This window comes from Porites lutea, chromosome 5, assembly GCF_958299795.1.
Source record: "Porites lutea chromosome 5, jaPorLute2.1, whole genome shotgun sequence".
Taxonomy (NCBI): domain Eukaryota; kingdom Metazoa; phylum Cnidaria; class Anthozoa; order Scleractinia; family Poritidae; genus Porites; species Porites lutea.
In genome coordinates this window covers 7,973,953-7,996,535 of record NC_133205.1, presented here as the reverse complement: position 1 = coordinate 7,996,535, position 22,583 = coordinate 7,973,953, and the positions used below count along the sequence as shown (strand labels likewise).

The following is a 22,583-nucleotide window of genomic DNA, read 5'->3' as shown; positions in this document are numbered from 1 at the left end:
ATCACTCGACTTTCAGCTAGGAAATCTGAACAGATGAAAAATTTTTAGGGAATAAATTTGCCTAAAATACGTTCAGCACTGCTTTGTTTAAGTGGTTTTGAACTATATTCTCGTTGGGTGCCACTGAATCTACTGCAAAAGAGTTAATATTCGTGTAATATATTTTTCTTTGGAGCTTTAGTCATTAACAGAAGAACACAAAATTTTACTTTAATTGACCAGGAGAAACATAAAATCGAACAAATTTACATTTGCAGCCTCATGACTACCGGGTTAATTATGTCAACATTGATTTACGTCATCAGTATGGAACTTCTGCTGTTAAGGCACAAACGTCCCTCTTGGTGAAACGCCCCTAGCCACAAGGAGTGAGGAGATAGGAAGAGGGCATGATCTCAGGCTGGGGACAAGGGTGCTGTTGGGTCATTCATCTATTATTTCATTAGCAATTAGATCCTCGTGGCACCCCATCCAGAGAGAGAGTTTTCTATTCTGTTTGACATACTCTTGCTGGAAATCTAAATACCATGAGAGGTATAAAACTACAAAGCATGAAACTATCTTGCACAAATTATGGTGGGAATTAGTGGGGGGGGGGGGGGGGGGGGAAAGCTTCAAATGAAGGGAGTACAGGGAGGATGACTGGAACAATTAAGTTATATGAAGCTTAGCTCCTCAGGTTTACCTTACGTTAAACAGGGCCCAAGTTGTTCAAAGCCAGGGTTCAATTCCATGAAACTTTCAAAATTGTAGCATGCAAGTGTAGCTTTTAAAAGTCTAAAACAATAGCTTTGATTGTAAATGTATTACACTACTTGTATAAAGTATTCTTGACCTCACCCTGGGTTTGTTTTCATCCTAGGTTAAATGTACACAGGGCATGTCAGTTGTCATGGTAACTAGCGCTGGAGTTTGCATTAATTTGAACGCCCATCCAACAAATCGCAGAGGGTATATTGGTAAGTTGTCATATGGTAACTAACCCTCACTTTTGTGCTAAAATAACTGTCCTTTGGCTTGGGACATATGGGTTGTTACAGCAATTAACCCTGGATTTAAGCTTAAACTCAGCCAACTCAGTTTTCATGACAACAATACGTTTATATAAGTTAACGTTAAGTTTAGAAAGTTAAGTTCATTGGAGTGGTCACTGAAAGGGAAAGATATCGCATGAAAACGCATGAAAACATTACACACCATAAACGGTACACTCCATTAATACACACCAATCAAACGATCATCTTTTATTGTTTCAAACACGTCACGAATTTTGATTAGAATTTCTACGAAAATTTGGTAACTAAGTTTATAGGGATGAAGAATTTGGTGTTGCCTTTTGTCGTTGCCTTAAAATGTGTATTTGCTGTTCTTTAGAGCTGACATAAAACTGATGATTTGGTGATAAAACAAAAATGTAACAAATTTAAGCGTTCTAGTTAAGTACCGTCACCTAATACTTGCTGTCCACACTTGACGCCCGGGAACTAGTGCCTGGGTACCGGCACAAAATCGTTTTATGTTCACACCTTGAGTAATCGATATGTAACTGTGTACATAGTTACTCCGTTTCTCCCTGTCAGATGTCATTCTGAAACAAGAGCTTAGCAGCCAGTACAATGTAGTGCACTGCCCTAGAACTAACAAAAACGGTCTGCGCACTGGGACCTGATGCTTTCTACTCAGGGGACGGTCCATTAGAAAAGTGATGGTAGGGGGGGGGGGGGTGGGGAATTTTCAGCCTGCACGATTTTTTTTTTTTTTTCGCTCACTGCTTGTGCAGGAATTTTTTTTTTTCAGGTTAACCCCTCTGCACGAATTTTTTTTCAGACAAATATTGCTTTTTTTAACAGTGAAATCTTGATTCATTATCTATGTTTTTGTGCTTTATAAATTATTCTACACACACAACAGATCAAAGGATACAGGCCACTTTAATGGACAATCTTTTCGAAAATGGTGAAAGGTGTTGACAGGCCAAACACGACTCATGGTACGTGGTAACGAAAGGCAGAATTTTCTTTCGTACTTCATTGCTCTTTTGTAAAGCTGACTTCCGTTCGGTAAATTCAACCTCAGAGGTGATTTTTTTCTATGAGATTGTGAGGGTAACCTCTAGCGCGAAGGCGTTTTTTGAAGTTGTAGATGTTCTCATAGAAGGATTTAGCCGAGGAGTTAGTTTTCAGAAGTCTAAGGGTTTCGCCCTTTATGAGACCTTTTCTGACCCCGTGAGGGTTACAGGAAGAGAAATGCGTGTATTGAAAAGTCTCTGTAGGTTTAAAATGTGTGCGGATGTCAAGGATTCCTAGGTTATGAAATCTCTCGCCTTTGTAAACAGTTGTATCCAGAAAGTTAATCTCTTTATCAGATATTTCAGCCGTAAATTTAATTGAAGGGTGATGCCTGTTTGCAAGAGCAATGAATTCATCTATCTCCTTTCTATCAGTTCTCCATAATGAGAAAATATCATCAATGTGTCTTTTCCACTCAAGAGGTTTAGTTTTGCTGAGGTTCAGTATTTCTGTCTCTAATGCCGACATAAAAATGTTGGCAAAGGCGACTGCCATCTTTGTACCCATTGCGGTTCCGTGTGTTTGGAGATAGTTTTTGCCGTTAAATTCAAATGAGTTCTCTTGAAGAATAAGTTTAAGGATTCTTCTGAGGGATTGGGTGGGGAAAGGGGTGTTTTCCCCGTAGAAAGTCTGGTATGCTTGCATACTGTGTCTATTCCCTCTTCCTGTGGGATATTTGTGTACAGACTAGCAACGTCTAAGGAGACTAGGAAAGCGTCCTCTGGGAGGTTTCTCTTTTCCATGAAGTTAACACAGTCATTTGTGTCCTTGAGATAGGAATTTTGTGACTTAGCTATAGGCTCAAGTAGGCTATCAACGAATGATGATATTCGTTCGGTGGATCCGTCGTTTCCTGCCACTATAGGTCGGCCAACAGGAGTTGGCTTATGAATCTTTGTGAGAGTGTAGAAGACAGGTATGGCTGAGTGGGTTAGGTGTCTGTGATAACCATTTAACAGTCATTTCGTCAATAAAACTTCCCTGATGTAGTTTTTCGACTATTTGTTTCACTTTTTGGAAGTTGCCCCCGCCATGGGGTCTTCGAGGGGTGTGTAGTTGTTTCCATCGTCTAATAGGGTCTGCCCCTGTTGTGTTTTATCTAGTTTGCTCATTATGACTGTAGTAGTACCTTTATCCGCTTTCTTGACGTTTATTTCAGAGCTGTTTTTTAGCTCTGTGATAGCTTTTCTCTCATTTAGCGGTAGGTTGGGTGTGGCTTTGGTTATTCATATTGTGCCTGGTAATATTGTTGATTTCTGAAACTCAGACTTTCTGAAAAAGTCACAATTGGACCTTCCTTCTGCATGAATTTTTTTTCTTCACCTTCTTCTTTGCATGAATTTTTTTCTTGACATTTTCCCTTGCATGAATTTTTTTTTGTTTTTTTCCCCACCCCACCCCCCTCCCCCCAATCACTTTTCTAATGGTCCGTCCCTAAAAAAGGGTGTGTTCACATCAGTGCCATGCGAGTACAGTACTCGGGCAGCGTGCCCAGGCATCAAGTGTGAACTCTATCGTCGACCCGACTACCTTAAAACGTCCTACAAGTGTTTGCTACTGGTTGGGGTTCCATTTTTTACCCTCCAGGTCTGTGATGGGTTTCCAGTTTTGGTCTTTTTAGTCTCAGAAGAGGTTATCTGTACCCACTAGGTGCATGCTTTATATCTTTCTAGCTACACCAAAACTAGTTAGTTTTTGTATATGCGACGACATAACAGTTGTTATAATAACATGAGTACTGAAATAAGACACATCTTTTTTCACTTCCTGTCTGTTCTTTGGTCTGAGACAGGATAGGGTCTTCAAGGCCCTAGCGCACGGCCCCCAACTAAATTTTCCCTCGTGCTCCCGAGTAGAGTCAAAGCTTATAAATACTGACACCCAAGTAAAGTTTCCTTATTACAAATGGGTCCGTTTAATGGGGGGGGGGGGGGGGGTAGGGAGGGGGTAGGGAGTGTCCGTATGGTAATGGAGGAGTGTCCCCCTGATGGACTCGGGCGGTTTGACTGTGTCAAAAGTAAACGGTCACACAGAGTTTAATCAATACTATGTACAATTCCAAGAGACTATTAAATATATGCAGACTACATACAACATGTGCATGCCCTGTGCGGCACTCGACAAAATAATGGTAAAGATATATAACAACACCGAAAACTAAAGAATGGTAGGTTTTAGCGCTATACATGTTCAAATTATAACTTCAGGGCTGCTACGATGAGGAGAAACCAACAGTTCTTCAACATAAGGAAAAAGTCGGGAAAATTCTCAGTTCTTGGCTCAGTCATGCGCAGGCGAATTTAGATTTTAGCTGCCACACGTTTTAGGCATGTCATAGTAAAAATAGGTCTTCTGTATATAGTACTATATATACTGTGATCCTTTATATTCTTTAATACCGTAGTCTTAAGAGGTCAATGTGGCGTGCATGAAATGCCAGACGCAAAGCCTGAAAACCTGAACAAGAAAAAGTTGGGATTTTTTTAGTATAAATTAACAGCTGAATTAAGTTGCAACCCTACAGTGACTTCTCGACAAAAGTGTTTTTAAAATGGCGCACTCTGGTCCTAAATTTCAGGGACTATTATTCATTTATTTACCATTAATTCAACTGCTTATTTTCCTGCCTAATAGTTTGTTTTTCATCCTTCGGTACTTGCCTGTGTTCCTATGGCATTAATACTGCCTTCCATTTCCGCAAGGTTATTGAGACGTAGTTTTCACGTGCGCACGCGTGTGAATGAAAACGTATAAAGGCCGCACGTAAACGTAAAAGTTGAGTGAGCTAGGTTTAACTTTTACGTTACTCTAGTTTATTTACGCATGTAAAGTACGTGAAAACTAGGCGATAGTGGAAATGCACCCTAATACCTAGGGGTCAAACAGTATGATTTCAACCTGACTAGTCCACATTCAAGGGCTGAGAAGCTCCCGTCCTATTAAACAAGATCAATAGGATTCATATACAGAAAATAGGTGTTTATGAGTGTTTACAAGTATACAAGTATAGGATCAAAAGAAACCGTAATTGAACTGTTTCCAGCTGCTACTGTAAAAATTTTGCAAAACTAGTAATACCTTCATGATCGAATTCTTTTGCAAGAATTGAAATCGTTCAGTGTGGTCAGTAAGGTATTAAGTTTTTCCGAGATTCTATCGAAACAGATTTTACTTTTAAAGTTAGTAAAGTGAGTGAAATCCGCTTGGAACTGGTTCAACTTGGAACAAAGAAACCAAAAGGTGTCAAGGCGTGTGGCCAAACCTAAGTTTTAATGAGTTGGAGAAACTGGTTATTATTCGAGTTTTAGGCGTACAAATGCGAAAAAATATCGGCCTTGAACAAACGAGATTTGTTGGAAAAATTGATTCATAATCCCTTCCACAGCTGAAAACACCAATTACGGAAAGCAGTTTTCCTTAGTAATAATAAAGTAGATTTCGGTACAAGAACCGATCCCACCTTGGTGTTATTCTAGGTAACTGCAAAGCTTAATAGTACATAGTGGAAAAAACTAGCTTTCAAAGTTCCAAGAATAAACCGTGTATTCAACTATTTTGTTTTTTGTTTTTACCCCAACATAGAAAAGATGGCCATTTCCAAAACCCTTCATCCGGAACGGATTCTAGAATCGAGAGTTCAGGATCAGGATCATAAACCAGAGGTGTGATCAGCTACCTTGTCCTCAAATTTAGTGCGTGGTTTCCAAACGATAATTGTCCTAACTCGACTTACAAAAACGGCTTTGGAAATGGCCTAGAAGAATATATATGTAATATTTCGCGAGATGTTTCCCATCACTGACCTAGGTTAAATATTTCCTTTAAATGAGTTACCGAGTCGAGAACCGAAAAGAGGCAGTTTCGTTACATCAACCAACTAAATTGTGTGAATTAGTGTCCAAACACTTACAATAAACCAAACTAAATATTGGAAACTGGGAGTTTAAACCTTGATAATGGCTTTCTTGTCAGTCCTTCCCTCGGTAGAAATACAATGTTCGGTTAAATACAGTAAGCGATTATACTTAAGCAGGCAAGCAGAAATGAATAATATAACTGATAAATAACGTAAAGGGATTGATTCACACGTGGCGGCGGCTACAGAAAAGGAATTTATCTAATGCTATTTTGGCGTAATCCACCTTCTGAACAACTGGGTTAGGTTCCAGGTCTATATTTATTTACAAAGTTACCATCACGGCCTATATTCAATGATTCTTTGATGTTGATCGGAATGAAATCCACGTTCTCTGCACACCAGAAGCACACTTATAGAAAGGCATTGACAGTAACTACTGACAGAAGTGGGAAGGTGTGGTAAGTTAAACGCTGATAATTGCAAATAAAACTCCGAGGTTTCGGCAATGGTGCCTTCATCAGGGAAAATATTTTCCCTGATGAAGGCAGCATTGCCGAAATGTCGGAGTTTTATTTGCAGTCAGGTTATCAGCGTTTAACTTACCACCTTCCCACTTTTAACAGTCACACACAAACGCTACGCGGGAACCCCCTTCATTAGTAACTACTGGCAACCGATGTTCTGTACATGCACCAAAGTTTTTCAGTGCGTGTTCTTATATGAAAAAAAAACTGTTATAATTTGTTTTTAGATATTTTAAAGTGGCACACACCCCAAAACTTTCAAATTACTGGCTAGCTACGGAAGACCATTCAGCAATGAAATGACCTCGTTTGAATTGCATTCAAAGCAAATTTTTAAATTGCTTGAGAAAGGCTACTTTTCATTCCATCATCATCATCATCATGTTTTCCTCTCCTGATATCGATCCTTGAGGCGCTTACACACTTCTTCCAGTTCTTTCTTGGTACTGTAAAAAAGAAAACTTTACTGTAAAAGGCGATCACAAAGAAAACGGCAAAAATTTTAAGGTATCATTCATGACACAGCTAAGAAAAAAGGGGCAATAGCAGAGGGTTGTCTAATACATCCCCATCAATAGCACGAGAATTATAATTGTAAAATTACGAAGCGCCATTTCAGTCTCTTAGCCGGACGGCCCCCATAGCACACGGGGAAAGAGAAAACGATTAAAATTTTTGGCAAGGTTCTGAACCATTTACAGAGCTACTTGAAATTCTCGCCCAGTTTTTTCAAGTAGTCATCTGTGACTTATCACAACCTCAAATAGCTCGTTTCGTTTTCGTTGCATTTAAGGCACTACTCAACATGGTTAGACTACTTTGGTTCGTTTTCATTGTTGCATCCACTTTCCAACGTACGCGTCAGAAAAATGGTTCGTGCACACAGGAAACAGGAGTGGCTCCTTCCAGGAAACCCACTGCTGCACGGGGTAATAGGTTAAAAATGGGACCACGGGTTGGTTTGGTGGCTAACCCCCCCTTCCCCCCCCATCCCCCTTAAGTCGAGCTAAGACATCTCTAAAACGTACGTGACAGGAGCTCTACTGAGTTCTTTTCCGCTAACACTTGTTTTATTGCCTCTGCCATTTTGATTTGTTCTTTGGGGTCAGTGGCGCTGAAGCATTCTACCTAACTTTTTCTGGAAGAAACGCTTGAGGCTTTGTGAAGTTTCCTGTTTTGGGTCTTTCTTTTCCTTATTTTGTGGCTTCGCTACAGTTTCCAATGTTACAGGTTTCCAGTTCGGCCTTGATTTGCAACTTTTGCCGGACTTGCCGTAAGAAAATTTTAATTGATGAAAAATTTGGTGACCCATCTACACTAGCCACGTTCCCTTCAATAATCCTGGATCCACCCATGACGGTTCTGCTTACTGATAAAATTCATTTGTACCTACGGAAACTGTTGTTTGACTGGAAATAGACTCAAAAGCGAGGTCCATTTTCATAAGTCTTTCTTGTATTAGAGCTTTTTGCAACAAGACATCTCGATATTTTTTCTTAACCAAGAGAGAATGAGCTAAGGGACAGACCATTAGAAAACTTATGGGGGGGGGGGGGGGGGGGCAAGTACAAAAAAATATTCGCGCAAGGGAAAAGTAACAAATGACTTCAATAAGCTTATTTTCACACAAGTTACTACTTGACACAGTGAAGGGAAATGGTTAGAAAAACGTTACATAGCCCTTTTTTTACGTCGGTACCTCGAAATAGTGATCTGGCTAACAAACCTGAGGTTGACGATACGTTCATTTTACCTCAAGATATGGTACCTGCGCCCAAGAGAGAGAGCCCAGCTGGCAAGTTCGACTAGTTTTCTCTTTTGGGGGGGGGAGGGGGGGGGTGGGGGGGAGTGTATCAATTCCTCCCACCCAACCCTGCGTGTGCTGGCATTGTCGAGTCAATTACACTCACTCCTGATTACCTTTCAAGATCCTTGTGTTTCTCATCCAGCACCTTCTTCTGCATGGCTAAACACTGCTCAAGGTTAGTTTTCGCTGCTTGTAACTCGTTCGTTTCCTTAAGAACCATTGCAACCTCAAATAGAGATAAAGCTGTTTCTGTGTGCTCCCTAAGGAAGTCCCGCCGAATTTTCAGCGCTTCCTCTGAACACCTTTTAGCGTCTTCGAACTCTTCCAGAGCACGGTAGTCTTTGGACAAGTTATTTAGGATGGTAGCTGTAAAAGGATGATCGCCCAGCTTTTCTCTGTATATTGGAAGCGTTTCACTTGTTCTGAATTTTACGGCTTCTCGGAAAAGTGCATTGGCTCGTTCTCGTTCTCGTTCTCGTTCTTGTTGATGTTTTTGATGATGTGCCGCTTCCAGGGAGAGGACAACTAGAACACAGGAAAAATTCACAGTTTCGTCCCCGGATTTATTGTTCTTGTAGGTTTTTCAAAAAAGTTATTCCAATTAACGTAACACATTACCATGGCATTATCAACATGAAAATCATGAAAATATGTAACGAGTTTGTATAGGAGCCTTTGGCATAACCTGAAGCGAGCAAAGCCTTTAGCTACGCCTATGCCTGTAAGGGGGGGGGGGGAGGGGGGTGGTGGGGGGTGGCGTTTTCACGAACCGGTTTGTGTTGAGATACACTTAAGTTTTCCCGCGAAAGTGGAAGGTCCGCTCCGTCTATGAGCGCATTCAAAGTATGAGAATAAAAAAAGAATACTAAATGTCATTAAAAGGTCAATAATAAAGTTTTCAGGTCTGTAGGGTTTGCTTACTGGTTTGTGGGAATATAAATTCGCACCAAAATCGTTCAAAAAATAAATTGGTCCGTGCCGAAACGACGTGACACGAGTACATATGGAAGTTGCTCAATCCGGGTCATGGGCTCGTGGTTTGTATCTGTAGAAGGTTAAAATGAAATTTAGGCTAAAATGGTTTCAGGCTAGGAGACACAGGAAATCGAGAATCACACTGAGTTTGAAACTTCATGTTAAAGTTTAGTTCGATTCTCTTTATTTGGACAAAGCCTGCACGGTAAGATAGCCAGCCGCTGGGATCAACCATCCCTAGGGACGGATCTAGGAAAGAACTTAACGCCTTGTGCCTCAGGCTTTTAACTTTCCTTTAGCCTGTGAACAGGCTCTCTGTTCGGGGAAAGTGTTTCTCTACAGGCTCTCACCCTTTCCCTTCCCTCTCCTCACGACGTTTTCACACTTTTCCCAAACAGAAAGCCTGTTCATAAGCTAACTTTCCTTCAGTGCTCTGGATCCCCTCCTTATCTAAGATACCATTTCTTCACCCTTCTTTCTCGAGGGCGGAAGGGAGAGGACCCTGGATACGATGTCTAGGACTCCCTGGGTGCAGGAAGAACTTAGGCTCACCTGCTAAGTCGTTGTATGTTGCAGCTAACATGACGCTATCCTCTTCGCCATGCCCCTTACGAATATCGATTGCTTTTTCAATCATCTTCTTTCCTTTGCCAAATTCGCCATCTATAGAGACACAACGGCCATATTTGGCAAGGCACTGGGCTCTGCTATTACCGGTATTAATTGGAAGGTCACTCTGGATTCTATCGGCTTCCATAAAGTAATCTTTAGCTCTCTCTCCAGCTTCAAGGGACAGATGAGGGGAAAAGAAACAACTGAATGCCTCTTTTATCCCTAGTGAAGTAAGACAATCACTTAACCTTTTTTCATCTTGCAACTGTAGGCACTTGTCTTTCAGCATATTAAAAACCGCGTTAAATCGCTTCTCCCCCATCATCTTTGCAAGTAACTCAGCTGCTTTGTTGAACACATCAATACACCTTAGTCTTTGTTCGTCGTCCATGGCGTCACTCTTGAACAAGCCGAGAAGTTGCATGATGTTTTCCACTTCCTGACGAAACATATCGCAAGCTTCAAAAGCGCTTTTGCTCAGGAACCTCTTGAAAACCTCTTCAAGAAGAGAGAGAAAGTGGTCGATAAAACGCTTTCGGCCGTTCTCGTATTCTTGTTTTGCACCTTCTTCTTGGGCCTTGTTTTGGCAGTAGAGTTTTTGGACTCCAAGAAGACTGTACCAGCACGGAGCTGTAGGGCCTAATATGTTCCTTTCTAAGAAAGATCGACTAGCCAATTCCAAAATGCGGCCTTCTAACCCCTCTGAACAGAAGACTTCTTTAGCTGTTGACATGGTAAAATGTCCTTTAAACAGCGAAAGACAAATAAGAGTGTGTCGTAGATCCTGGTCAAGTCTGTAAAAGCAAGCGTCAAGGCACAAGTCTATTTTCTTACTTGTATCAGCTTTAGGAATTGTTATAAATTTCTTGAATTTGTCCTTTGGGTTGGCGTTGGTCATCATTTGCACAAGATCGGGTGGATGGTCTTGCCAAGAAGCCAAGGAAATAAGGGCGAGCGGAATACCATCACAAAATCCGGCTATTTTGTAAGCAATTTCTTCGTCCAGCTGATGGTTAAAGGTGTTCTTCAGAAGCTCAAATGATGCACTCTCCTCTAACGGATGCAGCCTTACTGTCTGTTGACATGTTTCTGGAAAACACGCGAGCACAGATGAGGTAACGAGCAGCTTGACGTTGGTCGAGGCTGTGATGATTTCTGTGATGAACTTTTTAACTTTAAACCCTTCTGTTTGGTCAATCCTTGTTATCTCCGGATTCATGTTGGCTTCGTCATTGCGATCCAGGGCTCTAAGTATTGAAAATTGTCCAGCAGCAATATGACGAGGAGATCTTTCTCACTTATTAGCCTCCTTTTAACTTCTGCAGTTGACTCATTCAAAGGAAAATGATAGATTTGCTGGGAAATCTTCGCCGCAAGATCATCACATGAATTGACAACACAGCAGTTGATGTAGACGACAGCAGTGTTATCGTCATTATCTCGAATCTCGTTTGCCGTTTTAACAGCTGTGGCTGTTTTTCCCATCCCAACAGCACCGTGTACCAAGACACAACTGCAGTCGTTTTCTGGGTGTAGGAGAAGATGTTTCTTAATGTCTTCAATTTCTTGCTTGCGATTAACAAACTTTCGTTTAGGACGCGGAAGATGGGACAAATATCTACAAGCGCCTGTAAAACAAATTACGTATTCTTGCTGTATATAGTCTGACGCAATTTCTCAAGATTTACTTTACATGCATTAACTAAACGGTAAATTAACGAAAAACGATACTGGTAGAGCTCTTAAGTGACTATAAATAGATCATGTATTACACAGTAATTTATTATAAGTTATTATAACTCCTAAAATGGAGTAAAATTTTAGGTACAGGATAACCCCTTTTATGGGGTTACTTTAACTCCTAATTTAACTCCAAATTTGGGGTCATTTTTACTCCTGAATAAAAGTTCTTTTGACTCCCAGTCTGGAGATAAAATAACGCCGAAAATGGGATTATTTTTACTCCTTACATTGGTTGTTTTTACTCTTTTTGGAGTTACTTTAACTCTGAAAGTGGAGTAAAAATTTTACGTACAGGATAACTCGCTTTGGGGGGGGATGGGGGGGGGGGTATTTTAACTCAATATCTGAGGTGATTTTTACTCCTGAAAAAGAGTTCCTGTTTGGAGTTAAAATAACTCCGCCAAAAAATAACTCCACTGTAAGGAGTTAAATTGACCCCACTAGAGGAGTTATTATAACTCCTTGAAAATTACTGTGTAATATAGTATGCGAAGCAGTCGAATATGGCAGGCGCGAAAGACGCGCGAGGGCATTGGGCCAAAAGGAGCAAAAAGCGTCTCTTTTCTGCCGCTTGCCTCAACGGAAACAACTGCTACGCTAGCTGCTGCTACTATTAATAGTGCTATTTGACCTAACGGTGACAAACCATACCTAAAAAGATGGCGACTGGTACATTTACCCACAGTTCTTAGCGCGTGAAAACCACAATACAGTATGTTGCCCAGTATCCGGACACTTCAGTTTAAAATTGCAATAACTTTCCTTTGTTAATCCCAAGAGCTCTGAAATTTGGCCCAGAGAAAATCTATCTAGTCCTTAATATGACGAAAGACAGTTTAACTTTTTTGCCTTTGTTTCCATTGCGAAATTAATATCTTTGCAGAGCTCCTATGTTGCCCGGCCAGTATCCGGACACAACAATAATAACGTAATTGTACATAAATTTCGACAGGCAAGCGACTTATAAGCTTCTCTTGCACTTGCAAAGTAGTCTGGCAATCGATTCCGAAAATATAACCTAGCATCGTGAAATAAAACATAACAAATGACTGGGGTATGGTGGGGAACGCGAGCGGCTGTTTTAAAAATGGTATAATTTCTCACTTCTTTGTCTAGCAACTTTTCCACTAGTTTAAGGAAGGCATCCGTGGACATACCGAAGCCGCAGTTTGCAAGCTCAATTAGCCAATCTGCAAACGACTTTCTTTCTTCATTTTTTATTTAAAGAAAAGCTTGGGGAAGGGACCTTAACTCGACGGTCAAAGGTCACTCTCCTATTTTAATTTAGTCTGACCTGCAGTGTTGATTTCTTCATGCTCAGTCCCCACAAATAAGCCTTCTTTTCTAGTACTAATTCCTCCTTCTTTCACATCTCTCAATCCCTTTGTGACATTTTTTTAGACCATTGCAACCCCATTCTATAGCAGTCCCAACTGGGGAAAGTATGAGAATTCCAGGTTCAACTCGGACGCTTTCAGCAGGGGCACCCAACGACAATTTTCGGAAGAATATCTGTTCGGAAGACGATTTGAGATCTAGAATTTTCGAAACATTTGTTGTAAAATTTCTTTCTTGCCTGCCTCTCCTAGGATTTTCGAACATCTTAAAAAATGGTATAATTGCCTATTTTTAACGGATTGTTACCCTAAAAAAGTCACCTAGAATTTTCGGGAGCCTTTTTTCTGGCTGAAATTTTCGAAAAGGTAAGTTTTGATCCCTATAATTTTCGGATCACTAGACTTTTAGCTAGGAAATCCGAACAGATTAAAAATTTTTAGGGGAAGAAAATATGCCTATATCTACCGTTTAAATACTAAAATACGTTTAACAATGCTATGTTTAAGTGCTTTTGAACTATATTCTCGTTGGGTGCCCCTCTTTCAGTAATATAGAGAAAATGCAGTCACGCGAAACAAGCGGCGCACACGAAATCAAGTCGCCTCTGAATGAGTGAAGAAAATTTCCATACGGAGTTGAGTAGAGTTACATTTTACGACTATATCATATATCCTAAGCTTTAATTATAGTTACTGATATGAAATAAATCTTATCCGGAGAATGTACACAGCTAATTCATCGATTCTGTACAGCAAAGAAAAAACTGTCCGGATACTGGGCACAAGACATCAAAACTTAGTGAATGTTTCTGGCTTCCGTTATTCCAAACAAATCGAATTTCAAGAAGAATTGATAAACTTTCTGAAAACCTGACTTCCTTAAGTATCTTCACTTTAAAAATAAACAGTTTCTTTGAAAATATCACACACTACCCTCCCTTTTCTGAGCAGCATTAACTTTACTGCGCAGTAAACAGCGTAAATATTAGCCATGAAAAGTTTATTCACCTGAACAGAACGGCGTCTTCTGCGACTGTTTCGCAAGCTTTCAAATCGCCAAAACTTTCATCTTAAAGCTGAAATGTTCAGCTTTCATTCGATTCGTTTACCGAGAGCTGAAAAGGGCGCCTCAAAAATTGATTTTTTGTTTCAAGTGTCCGGACACTGGTACCGTCCGGATACTGGGCAACATATTGTATTGCTCATAAAAACGCACAGAAAAGTTTTATAAACTTCAAACCTAGGATAGGCAATGTTGCTATCACAGGGACGAATTTCGCCCCGCCGCCCCCCCCCCCCCCCCCCCACCCCTCCCACCCAAATATGGCTTTATGTGTAATTGGCCGTGTTAGGTTCGAAAGGAACTGTGGTAAAATGTACAGCCGCCATCTATTCCGTACGGCGGATTTTACCGAGCTAAGTTGGCTAGCGCTATATAATAACAGATTTCTCCTCTCTCAACCACCAACCATTAACATTCATTCAAAATTCTTCTCAGTTTGTGATTTGACGAGCAGGCGCGGAACAAATTGGGAATTCGTTTAATTCGTAATTCGTCGATAAGTTTTTGCTATATGGAATGATTTGTCAATTATCCACTAATAGAAAAATTATTGGGTGAATGACGTCACTCAACAGAAAGTGGTGGCTTTGGCAGTGCAGAGCAAAAACTAAACCAAATTGGCTGAAAGATTTCAAATGCTGAATGCTCTGACTGAAAATGATTGGAACAATATACAGAAGCTGCCTGCACGGAAAATTCTCGACTTTATTTTTGAGAAATATCTACAAAAAAACGCAAGTGTTTATCCTAAAACTGCCGAACTGGCAAATGTTATGAACAAATGAAATTAGAAACGTTTTAGTGGAAATAATAAAAACAGTTATTGACATGAGGTAATATCATCAACTCAACCTTCGGCTTCGGCTAACACTCTCCTAAATCTCAATAATCCTTCATAGGGATCAAACAAATGTTTATTAAAGGATTAGGGTTGTTTTAAATTAGCTGTAACCTTTTATCAGAGCTACAAACTTAACATATACCCGGAATATAATTTATTGTTTAATGTTTCTTTTATACCTGTAAGGCACTCTGTTCTGGGTAGGTTTTCTGGTCCATTCCCTGCTGTGTCAAAATTTAATACCAATATGAGAGAAATTTAACTCTTAAAAGAATATCCTATAGAAGGTATAACCATCTTTTTAGAAATCTGAACCCATCATCTGGGTCATCCAGATTTAAAATCAGCTACTTAATAAGCCATAGACCAGACTTTCTTATTGGCATCATTGGCTTGTAATAAACAATCAATAATAATAATAACAATAATAATCTCGGGAATCATGCGCTAAAAAAGTACAGTCGAACCCCGCTTTACGGACGGAAACCGCTTAATACGGACACCTCATTATTAAGGACAGTTTTCATTGTCCCTAGCGAAAGCCCTAATAAATTTCTCTAAATTCAACCCACACTTATTTTTGCGCAGTCAACAGATTCTCTTAGAATGTCAACCTCGCTAATGCGAAAACTTCATTGTCAACTGTGTGCTGTAATATACCTTTCCTTTTTCGAGATTAAAAAAACCCCCTCAGTTGACAACATGTCGATGTTTCCAGTGCTACAGTGCACCGTATAGGATGAATTGGAAACGTCAATTTCAGACTATGTTGGTATCAGAGGAGTTATGCAGAGAACGGTTTTTGATTAAGTAATGTATAGATGAGCGACGTTTGAGTGTTTTCATGAACATCTGCAGTCTGCAAATGACGACATTTTCGAGGTTAACTTTATGATTTTAATGTCCTGTTTTATTTCTTTAGTTTTATGTTCAAATAAAAGGTGTATAGTTTACTTATAAAAAATGACCCGCTTCACGTACACCTCACCAGTGTCCGTATTAACGCGGTTTGACTCAACCACTTTATTGTTAAAATACCTTGATCACACTCCTGCATGATCGGTGAACCGACAACAGAAACACTGGTAGCCTCCTCCGTCTGGTCCCTTACATTTCTTGGTCCTGTTTAGATGAATCAATCACAGAATAATGAAGCACTGCAGTCAATAGTCGACCTAGCCTCCCCCGCAGAGGTTCTTAGGGGTTCCTCAGACGTTCGTGCCCCACGTGGGGCAGGAACGCGTGACGAACCCCTAAGAACGTCTGCATGGGAGGCTACAGTAGACCCTGTAAATGGCATGCCTGAGGAGAACCCTAGACGCTGTCAAAGCGTTAAGTTGGCTTCCTTAGAGATTAGATACGACTATGAGGAGGCGATTAATTCTTAACAAGCCTCAGTGCGGGCGTGGAAGCAATGTAGTTGTTAATTGTCGATAGCAATAGTGATGATGATGACGATCGCGATGATCATGCTGCTGCTGGTACTGATGATGATGATGATGATGATGCTGACGATGGTGGTGGTGATTGATAATAATGATGATGTATGTTCATCTTAAAAAGGCAAGCCACCCAATCATATTACGTTGAATTGCACACTGATTGTTATGTTTTGGCTGAGAAGCTGCTGTAAACTAATTTTAATGAAAATCAAAATTTCACTGTTCATTAGGATTATAAAAGAGAGTTTAAGCTTCACGCATACAGCAAACGGCAAACGTCAGATTCAAGTTGAGAATTTCTCAAAATAGAAAAATAAATGAGCAGATAAAAACAACTCAAAACAATTCTTATGGATAAAAAACTGCGTGAAACTACTAATTTAGGTGTAGAAATAATGAACAGTAAACGACAAGTAAAGAGGAAACTTGGTCACGTGGTACAAATTCGCGTTTTCCTTTTAACGTAAACGTGATGCTTAACCTCTCTAAACTTTAAAAAGGCATTCAGTAGCAGCTTCTAAATACCTGTGATGTTTGGTTGGTCAGCCATCCCTTCGACCACACTTATCTCAGATAATCAAAGCATCAAGAAGATAACGAGTTCTTCTCCACTGAGGAAAGTAAAGTTAGTTTATGAAAGTAATTCTGTGGGTCAAAAATAGTAATAACTTTTTAACTTTTTTAGGGATAACGTTCCCTTCAAGTTTCAAACAGTGCTATTTAAAAGGAGGCACCGGTTGTTCAAACTTTCTATATAACTCCGTATGACTTGACAGTGGAACTTGAATTCCGGATTTCAATCCAGTTTAGCAGGATTCCAGATTCCTAATGCTGAGTTTCTGATTCCAAAGCCACAAGCAAAAACGTTTCCGGTTCTGGATACCGGATTTCGGATTCCGGATTCCGGATTCCGGATTACATTAAGATACGGTACAACGAACAGGGAAAACGTGCGATTTGTTTTGCTGCAAAACGAGTTGAATAGAGCGTTTTCACTCACGTGGTCAGCATCATGCAAATTTATTGAAACAAAAGAAATCGTTTGCATAAGAAAAAAGTTCAACGTCCACAGGATTGGTTTGAGACACCAACATGGCCGCCGTTTCATTGTTTTGGAACACCCGTGGCCGCCGTGACGTCATGTGAAAAGACACTATAGAGATGTTGCTTGTTTTACCGCCCACGAATCAAATCTGTCTTGCAACAAATCAGCTTGTTGCCGGTTGCGGAAAGTAGCGAGTAGTTCTACTTTTTGCAAGAAAATCTGTACAATTTGCGCGTTTTACCGGCCCAAGGCAAACTTGTTTTGCAGCAAGTGACGTAACTCCCACGTATAGCGCGACTCCCGCGTAATTTTTTCCAATCAGAATCCAATATGCACGCAACTTGCACCAACCTGATTTGTTGCGAGACAGGTTTAAATGTGGGTGGTAAAATGCGCAACGTTTTCGTTGTCTGTTTTACCGTAGTAAGTATACATGGGGCGAATCACTCACAGAAACGCAATATTATAATTAAACATTTCATCGTACAACTCGATCTCTGATTGGTCCCCTCTCCACGACGACCATTGTCCTTGCAGATAAATACACTCTGTGAACAGGTTTGTCTATCAAAAACTTCCCCGAACATCAATGCGTCGATGACCTTATAATAAGAGTTTTTTGCAGCCTTAGTTCTCTGTCACCTCCACAAAAAATAGAATTCAACACCACTATGAAACGTTTTTGCAAAGAAGTCATTATGATGCATTTCAAAAACTGCTGCATCATTGTTGGTTTGGCAGATAAGTTCAACTGCTTGAGTAATTAGAAGGTATTTGAGAAACTTCCCAGTCAGCAAACGGTGAATTAGATATATCCAGGGGTGAGTTTTTGTTCTGTAAGGCATGCTTTTCTTTTTTACACTTGCCAAGTCAATTTCTGTACCCGCATTTGTTGCTTTAACTTCTTTAAACGGAAGGAGGTGTTGAAGGACAGTGCGATGTCTAATAACATCAATTTATCCATTGATTTCATTTTCCCTTTACCCTGACCTCACCTATTCAAGTCTGGAAGCCATGGCCAATATCAGTAGCCAAGAACTTCCTTTGTTCGCAGCAACGCGAACATTCCATGACAAGGACCAGAATACAAGTAGTGCAACCTATCCTATCTTACTAACAAACGGATAACTAGGGTAAAACCTTCAAATCGCATAAACTAATGTGATTGTTATGAAAATTATCACTCAGGCATGTTAAGGCATGGTTTACCTCATAATTTGCATAATTTGGCGAAGTGGCATTTGAAACGGATTGTTTTGATCAGTCGTCATGAAACTTGGTAAACAGTTTTAGCTCGGTAACCTTAACAATTTGTGACATATTCATTGTTGAAATATTAGTCACGTGACCTGCAAATGATCGCTAACGGTCAAAATGTTCAAATTAAAACGGGGGAAAGGATATGAAAGAGCAGCCCATATTCTTAGGCACCAGTGTTTTACCTATGGCCTGGATATTATGAAATAGCCCTGCATGCATACCTAAGTAGAGCAAAACAGGTCAGGTGACTTATAAAAGACTTTAATAATAACTGTTAATAAAAATACTTTTATCAACCCAGCAAGGCTAATTGGCAATCCAGACAGTTTGATGACAATTTGATGACATGTATTTTTAGCCTGAAGTTTGTCTTCTCGAGTCTCAGGGTATCAGTGCCCCAAGATGGGCGCCATTTCATAAATCGTATCGAACACCAAAGCCAACTATAATCGATCGCCGTTTATTCTACCAAAACAAGTTTAACAGCCTTGCCCCGTTTGAGAAAACAGATTTTGTGACGTCATGGTTCACGGAATATCGGCTGATGCTTGGGATGAATTTTCCAAAACTATTTTAGTGAGATTTATTTTATCATATCTTTGTGGAACCCTTTATTTGGATTCTTCTGCGTCATTAAAAAGATCTTTGCATTCTCTGTCGGTCTTTTAGCCTTTTAACCCATGCCTTAACTTGCCTGAGCAGGTAACAGTGGAAAAAATAGTTAAATATTGTGATTCTGTGGTCTAGTAATTTCTATTGTTCTGAAGCTTTTTCCTTAACAACCCTAAATAGTGTTGACGGCTACAGAGCCCGGGGGGTACTCACGAAAGTTTTACACCAGGAGGCTCAACCCCGAGATCCAACCCCTTACCCTTTTATATACCAATTTTGACCGAAAAGGTGCCTCTTTCGTATACCTTCTATTGACAAATGGTACCCCCTTCACATACCTGGTTTAGAACTTTGCATTCTTAACTGCACAGTAAAGTAAATGCGCTGTCTCTGAAATATGAATACATCACAAAACCAGAACGTTTTCGCGACTTTTTTGCAGCCAAAAAATGCATCTTGTTAGCCTTTTAATTGTGGGCCTTTTTACAGATCGAAATGCCATATTTCCCTACCCTTTCATCTATACTTCAACTGGTGAAATCATTACCTTTTATATACAGTCAAGCCCCGCTTTACATTTCATTGTTACGGACAGTTTGCTTTGTCCCTGGGGAAAGAAAGCCCCTTACATTTTCTCTAAATCCAACCCACTTTCTATGGCCCCCTCAGTGCTCGGAATTAACGGGGTATGACTGTACCTGAAGCCTGAAAAAGATGCCCCTGTCGGGCGGAACCTTCCCGTATAGGCCATTATATGGAGTACTCCCCCCCCCAACTACGCATTCAAGCATAGCCTAAAGCAGTCGGGTGCATTAATAGACAAAAAAGAATTCCAAGAACGTTTGATATAAATATAACGGGCACCGACACGGTGAATAGCTCAGAAATAAATTCTAAGAGAAAGGTATGAACAGCTAGTATAGAAGTCAGTCCGATAAATGCAGCCGACCGGCTATCTTTATGTCCAAAGCCAGCAGGATAAATTCCTTTTCAAACTGAACTCAAAGCTTAATGCATGACCCAAGACACAACTGAACAATACATCACTGAAATAGGCAGACACGGTTTTGAATGAAAAAGGCAGGTCGAGGCAGGGAAAAATCCCTCATTGTAAACATAGTTAAGCCGGCCAAAATAGTATTTTTTTAATACTTGTATTTTTCCCTCTGTTAACAAGTTTCAGTTCTTGTACGTTCCTTTTATAAACCTGGATACACGTCAAGGGGACGTAAAAAACATCCAACTGGATGGTCTTCTATGAGACTGAAGGTGATCTGGTTCGCCGTTTTGTGACTACAATTTATTTTGGGAACTCCAAACGGTCACTAAGTTTTGGGTAGCGTTGATCGAAGCGAATGCCGTTTTCTGGAACGAAGATCGTTACTTAACAAATCTTTGCAGTTATTTGCTGCTAATAATCATCAAAATCATTTTTCCAAGTGGAAAAATTGACGCGAGGCCGGAAGTTGACACTTCACTCTAAAAACAAATGAGTGAGTCTTGAACTGCCGTATTAGTAACAGTAAGCCATAAGTTTAGAGAGTAAGTTCATAAAACTAGATTGTCTCACCTGTTTAAGTGCAGAAGATACCCATGTCGTTCAGATTTCAAGATGTTGTTCACTTCCTTCTCTACCTACTGATGATTGTCGCAATTCAAATACTCTTTATTATGACATTTTGCAATAACAATAATCTTTTCCCAAATTTGCCGTGCCCTGATTGGATGCAAAGCCCCTCCAAATTTCTAAAGGGGGCTCCCCCAAAGGGACGAACACTTTTCAATCACGTGGTGAAATTTATTGGACCAAAAGAAAGTTTTAAATGGCAAAATGTTCATCTCCCACAGGAATGGTTCGGTACACCAAAATGGCCATCGTTTCATTGTTCTGGGACACAAAGGGTGCGTTCGATTGGAAATCTGGATTTAGATTTTAAAATCCGGATTTCGGATTTGTAATCAAACGCGAATTTTTTTTTGATTTCCTTTTTACCGTTCGATTGGGAAATGAAAAACTGTCCTTAAGAACAGCAGTTTCTTGCACGCGCACGCATAATTTGCAAAAAGAAGACCGTCGTTCACGAGAATAGTTTCTCAAATCCTTTTCCGGATTTCCCAATCGAATGGTAAAAAGGAAATCCACGAAATCCGGATTTGGATTTCTTAATTGAAATCCACCCTGAGAACGGATTTGTCGGAGGTGAAATCCATTTTCGGATTTTGCGTTCGATTCCGGATTTCAAAATCTAAATCCGGATTTCCCAATCGAACGCAACCATATATAGGGGACTTGAATCACATGACGTCATATAAAAACGTTCTGTTGTCCAGTCGGGGCTTGTTATGAGCGCGAGACTGTGTTGGCATTGTATTACTTGGCTGCGTCAAAACCATTCCAATAGTGCAATTCGCCACTTAAGAAACGAGAAGGGAACTAGAGGCGAAATGCGTCCCGCAATAGTTTCTGGGACCTTATTGGGGATACGCAGTTAAGCCTCTGTTTCAAAACGAGGGTGCAAAGCTATTGATATGAAAATGACTTTTTGTACGCGTCATGCAAAGAAAACTCATTTTTCAAAAGGACAATTGCACAATGATGATATTTTACTACAACTACCAGAATTCATTTCGGTTTTGCTTTGTTATTTAAATTTGTCAATCCCGCTGAGGTTGAAGAAAAATAGCCTTAATTTGTACAAGAAAACAACAAAGTCAAGGATTCTGGTAGTTGTAGTAAAATGACGCCATCGTGCAATTGTCCAATTTACAAATGTTTTGCACTTAGCCTTGCTTTGAAAGTGAGATTTTTTTTGGAACTCCCAAATGGCCTTTTTTTTCGAAAATCCCTTCCAGAAGAATGACCAAGACACGTTTTAAGAGTCCGCGAGATTGAGCACCCAACCCAAACCCTTATTTTCGCTAAAACCGCTGGACTCCACAACCTGGTTGAGGTCATTTTTTTTGCCAATGAGGGTCTCAGGGGAATTCGCCCCTTTGTCTTTTCATAAATTATTTCCATGGCACGGAATAAGACAAAATTTGAAAGGTACAGTTCTTAAGAGTATTATCACATGACCTTCTTTCAGAAATAAAAATATACAAGCTAAAGAAACTGAGGTCTAACTGGCAGGTAAACGAGGTAAACATTAATGTTTACAATAACGTTTACCTCGTTAACCTGCCAGCTGCAAGTCTGCAGTCTGCATTTGTTGCACACCGCTTTTTGCATGATAGGATTAATCCAAATGAAGGGGTTAATAATTAACCCTTTGAGACTCAATATCAACATACAAATTCCCTGGACTGACATCCATACATTCTGTACATTTTTCTTAAAGAATAAGCTAAGATAACACATTAATTTTGAAGATTAAAGCAGTTTCCCTAAAGAGAT

The 22,583-nt window shown here is 40.1% G+C and overlaps 1 protein-coding gene across 2 annotated transcripts; it reads right to left on the bottom strand.

Moving 5' to 3' along the window:
- Positions 1-4,104: 4,104 nt before the first annotated feature.
- LOC140937701 (uncharacterized) lies at positions 4,105-20,854 on the bottom strand. 2 transcript variants are annotated; one of them, XM_073387266.1, is made up of 8 exons: positions 20,760-20,854; positions 19,528-19,579; positions 16,798-16,883; positions 15,869-15,952; positions 15,010-15,054; positions 9,787-11,474; positions 8,373-8,784; positions 4,105-6,898 (listed from the first exon to the last, which is right to left on the bottom strand). In XM_073387266.1, exons 6-8 carry the CDS (start codon positions 11,063-11,065, stop codon positions 6,832-6,834), a joined length of 1,758 nt encoding a protein of 585 aa, XP_073243367.1. In that variant the 5' UTR covers positions 11,066-11,474; positions 15,010-15,054; positions 15,869-15,952; positions 16,798-16,883; positions 19,528-19,579; positions 20,760-20,854; the 3' UTR covers positions 4,105-6,831. The 2 variants fall into 2 exon arrangements, with proteins under 2 accessions (XP_073243367.1, XP_073243368.1); XM_073387267.1 differs by lacking the exons at positions 15,869-15,952; positions 16,798-16,883; positions 19,528-19,579; positions 20,760-20,854 and having other exon boundaries at positions 15,010-15,145.
- Between the last annotated feature and the right edge of the window lie 1,729 nt (positions 20,855-22,583).

What these genes read in the sequence shown, in the direction of transcription:
- LOC140937701 (XM_073387266.1), bottom strand. Translation starts at nt 11,065, where the DNA reads ATGAATCCGGAGATAACAAGGATTGACCAAACAGAAGGGTTTAAAGTT. An exon ending in AACATACAACGACTTAGCAG is followed by an intron (nt 8,785 to 9,786) that starts GTGAGCCTAAGT and finishes CCTGTGTTCTAG; the next exon opens with TTGTCCTCTCCCTGGAAGCG. An exon ending in AAACACAAGGATCTTGAAAG is followed by an intron (nt 6,899 to 8,372) that starts GTAATCAGGAGT and finishes TCTTTTTTACAG; the next exon opens with TACCAAGAAAGAACTGGAAG.